This window comes from Crassostrea angulata, chromosome 8 (genome assembly GCF_025612915.1).
Source record: "Crassostrea angulata isolate pt1a10 chromosome 8, ASM2561291v2, whole genome shotgun sequence".
Lineage (NCBI taxonomy): Eukaryota > Metazoa > Mollusca > Bivalvia > Ostreida > Ostreidae > Magallana > Magallana angulata.
The window spans coordinates 6,435,688-6,441,960 of NC_069118.1; the positions used below are offsets into that span (position 1 = coordinate 6,435,688).

Genomic DNA, 6,273 nt, shown 5'->3' on the forward strand with positions numbered 1-6,273 from the left:
GGGAGCTTCAACGGTGCAATCTGGGATTTGTTTACATATGGAGTGATGGGTGACAAACTAGGTCGACGGTTTGGTCATGAGGTGAAAAACTGTGTGCATACGAATGACAACGATAGTTGAGGACAGATTTGCTGAAGAAAGTCCTACAGGTAGGCCTTTGTATATAGTTTTGCATTTTATAAAATGACAGTGACCGTTTTATCTCGTTCAATGAGATCTCATGGATATACTGAATTACATGCAGGATGCAGGCACGTAGCATCAGTGGGCGGGGCCTGCCTCCCACCCCCACCCACTTTTCGTCATAGCAAACACTTTTTCTTAAATTTACATGTTTAAAAACTGAATCCCCCCTCCCCCCACTTTTTTCGACTCCGTGTAAAAAATTGAAGTGAAAAGAGGAAATGAACAGTGAAATTGAAGTGGTAAGTATATAAACTTCGCCCCCCCCCCCCCCCGATAAGGATTTTCATGATTTCATTCAGGAATTTCCTACTTTCTGGGTTTTTTCTTGTCAAGATTTTATGGATGAGTCTGCCCCATCACCCATTTTCGAAAACAATGTTGTACATGTGCCTTGGATGTGTCATATGAATCACCTGTATATTGAAGCATGATCCATATATTCATTGTATATTCTTATGCATGTATTTTATTCTGATCTAGTACATTTGTAATTTAAGAGTTGTCTGTCATCATGACAGTAATAAAAAGTGATGAAAAATCCAATAGTTATGATAAATAGTTTCCAGAGATGCTCGTTTAATATAATAATCTTACCCATCATAATACCGGGTACATACAGCTCTATGAATATTTTCTCTTGCAGATTTTTTGTGAGCCTGGTGTGATATTTGACTCATGATGATGTGGCTGTGTGTCGCGGTGGGGGTGGGGATTTTGGCCGTCGTTTTTGTCAACTACCCCCTCCCCCCTCTTACCCCTGTCATGACAGCGTGGAAGAATGGAGGAGGGTATTTCAAATTCAAGACCCATGATATCTTTTACAGAGGTCTTTAAAGATTTTTAATTGCATTGTCTCTATCATATAATATATACATGTACATCAGTACCACAAGTGACATGTAGACAATACCAACAATCATCATGCAAATATATATATATGTTGTACATGTTTTATTTATCTATTTTAATTGTGATGTTAAGATGAAATGTATGCTTGCATATAATGCAACAAAAGATTTCACAGGATATATGAATGAATTGAAACACTGAATTTGGAAATACTTTCTAATAATAATATACTTTATTAATACTGATCTGATAGTCTAGCTAGAACAAATCTTTTGAAAAGTCAATTAAAGTTTAGAGTCAGTATTTGTATAAAATCAGATGTGATGTCTCTCCGTCTATATCTGGGATTATGTGAAGTTGAAGCATTGTCAAATAGGAATGACATAATGGTGTACAATGTACGTGTGTTTGTGTTGCAGTGGAAAAGGGAAGTAACCCCGCTGGAGGGCCTGTCCTGACCATTCACGGGTTCCCTTCATCTAGTCATGATTGGAGCAAGGTCTGTCTGCCTGTTTATTGGGCTGCTCGTCTCTCTTTCTGTCTATCATTTAGCCTATCTGCATGTGGTTACAAAAAGAAAATAAGGCCACCTTTTATGTATTATAAAAGTTGTTTATTTGCCCTCTCCAAATCAACTGATGGGAAAGAAGCTGCCCCTTGTTTTTATATACATTCTTCAAATGTTCTGTGCAATCATCTTAAATATTTTTTTTCAAATGCATTTAAATTTGTATTAAACTGGCTCCAGACTAATTTTGTTAAGAATCTGAAGATATGAATTCCAGTACATGTATATGTTATAATATAAGATAAGAATATAAAGCAAGACAAAGTGAAGTGATTAAACCATGTGTCACTATTTGTTGGGTATGAGAAAATAGAGTGGGTACTGCTTTAATCAATTGTGTTATTGTAAAAAGTAATTTTTTATGACAGGTGCTTGGAGGTCTGGAGAAGCAGCACAGTGAGGTGGTCCTGTTTGATATGATTGGCTTTGGCCTGAGTGATAAACCAGTAAGGAACCACCCAGGCCCTATCCTTCTGCTACACCAAAAGCTTTAAATTGATTGGATTTTCATTCCTATGAATTTTTCTCATAAGATGCTGCTAAAAATAAAAGAGAGAGAGAATTATGTCATTAAGAGGTCAAATTAAAAGAGATACAGATTATGGTAATAGTCAGAGAGTGAGAAAGTCAGAAAAAGACAAAAGTGTAAATGATTTGGCCCATAAAATCACAGTACTGAGAATACTGACAGTTAGTGCCATCTTTTGGATCCCAACTCATGTAAACACTTGGCTGTGTTAGTTTCTGACTGGATTATTTACGTTCCAGGTTGATCATGAATACTCTATCATGGAACAAGCAGACATTGCTGAGGAATTACTGAAGAAACTGAAAATTACACAAGTCCATCTTTTGTCACATGACTATGGTGATACAGTGGCACTGGAGTTATTAGCAAGGTTTGATTCTTTATCTAGAACTCAAAAATGTTGATCTTACCTTTCGTATGGTATGTATTTGTACAGTATTGGATTTTTGTGTTGAGTGAATGAAACTGAACAGAATAGAAAACAATGATCATATGATTGAAAATCTTGGTACATGTATGAAAAGAAAATAATACCAGACTGTCTTATCGCTCGCCAACTTTATTAATTTTTTTTAAATTCAGATTCAACCAGAAAACGACCAACTTGAAGATTCTTTCCCTGTGCTTAAGTAATGGAGGTAAGACAACACACTAGACAGTAAATAGTATATATGACAATACTTATACAGAAACCATGCAAAATAATAACCGATAGATATTGCCTAGCCATGTAGTAAATTACCAATGGATATTACTTGTGATACTTACTGATATGACATGGACATAACTTTTACTATGTGTCTTGCTCAAAACTGTTGACATGGAATTCAAAGGCTTTTATTACTAAAAGTGGGGGTGGGTAAATTTTGATGTTAGAGATAAAATTGATATGTGATTTTTATCCAACTTGGACAAATATTTTCCTGTCACATATCATGGGAGATAATAATCATAATTATGTGTTATACATACTGATATTTCTTTATTTTCAGGCATATTTCCTGAAACCAATTTCCCTCGACCTTCACAAAAAGTAAGTATTCAATTAACCGGTACTTTACATAAATGAATGTAATCATTTTTATTTTGGAAAGTACATGCACCTTTTATATAACTTAATTGAGAAGCACTTTAATGAAAATAGTTGTTCGCCTACCAATAGCAGCTTAGCTCAGAACCCTCTGATTGTTTCAGTTACTGACCATTCCATACCTGGGAGCCATCCTATGTAGACTCTCCTTCTACAGGGCCTTCAAAAGAGGGCAAGTGTTTTCATTGTCTCTTCAATTTGATTTTTAAACTTTTGGAATCTCTTGTACATGTACTGAATTAAAGTTTGATTATATAATAAATGATTATTATGAATTGAAATTGCATAGAATGTGGCTGAACTATCAACAATGACATCTTTAATGCAACTGTTTCAGGTTTGAGGAAGTTTTTGGAGTCAACACACAACCCACAGAATCTGAATACAGAGATTTCTATTCAGCTATTCTTCATAACAGTGGCTACATCATTAATTACAAGTATGTCTGCGTTTTTATATTATTATTTTTATCATAAGTACAGGTTGTAAAATTTGCCTAAGAATTTTTTTTTTATAAATTTTTGACAGGTGTTTGAGTGAAATTCCTGATTATAGTTACATGTACATGCAGAACTTGTACTTGTATGTACAATATTTGTTTCAGACTCCTTGGATACATAGCAGAAAGAAGTCAACATAAAGAGAGATGGGTGGGGAGTCTACAGCATACTGACATCCCTGGTAATCAAACATTTATAAATTTTTGGAGCTGAAAATATCTGTTTTCAGTTACAGATCCCGAATTAATCACCAGAGAAAGCATTTTATTGTTTAATTATTGACACTATGTGACTTTATATTTCAGTCCACATGATCTACGGTCCATCCGACCCAGTTAACCCGTCTGTGTTCATCGGTCACTACAAGTAAGTAGCCAAGTTTGTGCTTGTGTCTCTCTCCATTTGTTCCCACTTGAATGAATACATCAAAGGGGTTTGCCACAATTTTGGTCAAATTTTAATTTTCTGGTTTTATTTTATACAATAAATTAGTAACGCATTTCTGATGATCAACTAAAATTTGAGTGTCAGTCGAGTTATAAGCAAGATAGCAGAGCTTACATTCTTTGTTATGAAAACAAAGCTTCTGCCTTGTGTTTATGTGGTTCATTTTATCTGTAAAAGTTTTTATTCAAGCTAAATTTTGTATGTGGTAATTTGTTTTGAACATAAATAAACCAGCTCCTGGCATTTGTTACATTCATTTTAGGTCTATAAAACCTGGAATTTTATCTTCAACATTCAAATTGTAAACAAAACAGGGCCTGAGCTTTATCTCTATCTCACATAGAACTTGACGACTGACACTCAAATGCAATGTCATGTATTGGTTTTGACCAAAATTGAGACCAATAATTATACATCATTATAATTTCTCTCCAGTTTTTCCTTTTTCAATAAATACAAATAAGCATCACTTCCATTGGTTACTTTCAGGAAGACAGTCCCTAAGCATGGTATAACTGTTCTGCCAGCCGAGATTTCACACTACCCCCAATGGGAGGCCCCAATGGAGTTCCTAAAAGCTTACACATCATTTCAAAAGCAGTTATCTGTGAAATAAACGACGAAGGACTCAAGTTTTAAGTTTATTGAACAGTTCAACAAGTGAAGCACTGAAGGCGTATAGATAGTTATGCATGCACCAAATCTGCATTATCACATGCTCTAGGAAACAGATAACAGAATGATGAGCAGCCAGTTACACTTGTACATGTAGATTGGAAAATTAAAATAATACATGTAAATACTAAAATTCATTATCAGTGTTAGTTCATTTTAAAAGCAAAAATGGCTAATGCTATGATCAGCACTACATGTGCTTTGCACAGTCTGATTTAGCATCATTTTTATGGTACCTGGTCATCTACACACAATCAAAATATCATTTCTTGGTTTTTTGGAGCTGTTCCTAATACATGTTCTTAGGATACAATTACATACATTTATTTGCCAGGTTTATGTACATTTAGAAATGTTTAACTGAAACATAAAGTAGGCACAAAAACGTTTTAGAAAATGAGCCATAATGTACTGCAGGGAACTCGTTTCTTGGCTTTATGACCCATTTCTTACACTTATCTCCTAGAGATAATCACATGTGTAACTATCAAGTTCATGTGCATACAGAAATATATCACTGAAATGTAAGCACTAAAAGGCAAAGAAAGGAGCCTTAATGCTACCGTTGATGATCAGTGATGCCAATATCACAGAGGTCCCTTCTCACAATACATCACAAAGCACCTGTGTCCTCAGACTAGAGCAACAAAACAGAATTTATCCCTGTCAGATATGTATATAATACCTACAATATATATAATTAAATTACTTATGCATAGTTCCAAATAACAGTAGGATAATAGAGAAGAATTTCAGTGTAACAATGCCCTGTATTGTATCGCCTTTCACTTGTTAATTAACATCATAAAGATAATTGTTAACAAAACAAACATGTGTTAATAGTATAAAGATAATGCATCAGTGTATCTTGTTGAACTAACACAAATCCCTAAATGCCTCAACAGTAAATCAAGAATAAATAGACTTTGATTAATTAATCTCATAACCATTCAATTTCACAATAAAAACCATACTTCATAGCTGTTAACATAGCATGATTAGGAAATGTAAATGAAGGGTTTCAGTTATATAAAATTATGTAATTATGGCTATTCTTGAAAAGCAATTAAAAGATATTCACCTTTACAAAATATAACTTTTGTTTCAACATAACTTCGACGTTCTTGAACTTACGAGGGTCACTGAAAAAGTACCTCTATCTTTCATCCACATAAATACATGTTCTGATTACACCATCAAATATATTTTAAAAAGCATACATAGAAAGAAAACATTTCTCTCTTTGCCTTTTTCTCTCTCAATAAATCTTCTGACTCTATTGTTATATTAAACTTTTCTTAAAGTCTCTTCAAATACACAACCTTTTGCACCCTCTAGCCTTGCTAAGTCCAATGCATTCTAAAACATTTGCTACAGGTTTAGAATCTTAATCATAAACAGTAATCATTAAAGCTGATTGAGCAAACAC

At 34.1% G+C, this 6,273-nt stretch overlaps 1 protein-coding gene across 1 annotated transcript; it reads left to right on the forward strand.

Annotated features, from left to right (window-relative positions):
* The first annotated feature begins 3 nt into the window (after window positions 1-3).
* On the forward strand, window positions 4-4,930 carry LOC128159095 (mesoderm-specific transcript homolog protein-like). The gene is made up of 12 exons (XM_052822148.1): window positions 4-149; window positions 830-1,012; window positions 1,455-1,534; window positions 1,972-2,049; window positions 2,372-2,502; window positions 2,715-2,770; window positions 3,125-3,165; window positions 3,327-3,394; window positions 3,560-3,661; window positions 3,827-3,903; window positions 4,028-4,088; window positions 4,659-4,930. The coding sequence occupies exons 2-12, from the start codon at window positions 862-864 to the stop codon at window positions 4,783-4,785; spliced, it is 972 nt and encodes a 323-aa protein (XP_052678108.1). The 5' UTR covers window positions 4-149; window positions 830-861; the 3' UTR covers window positions 4,786-4,930.
* Window positions 4,931-6,273: the final 1,343 nt, after the last annotated feature.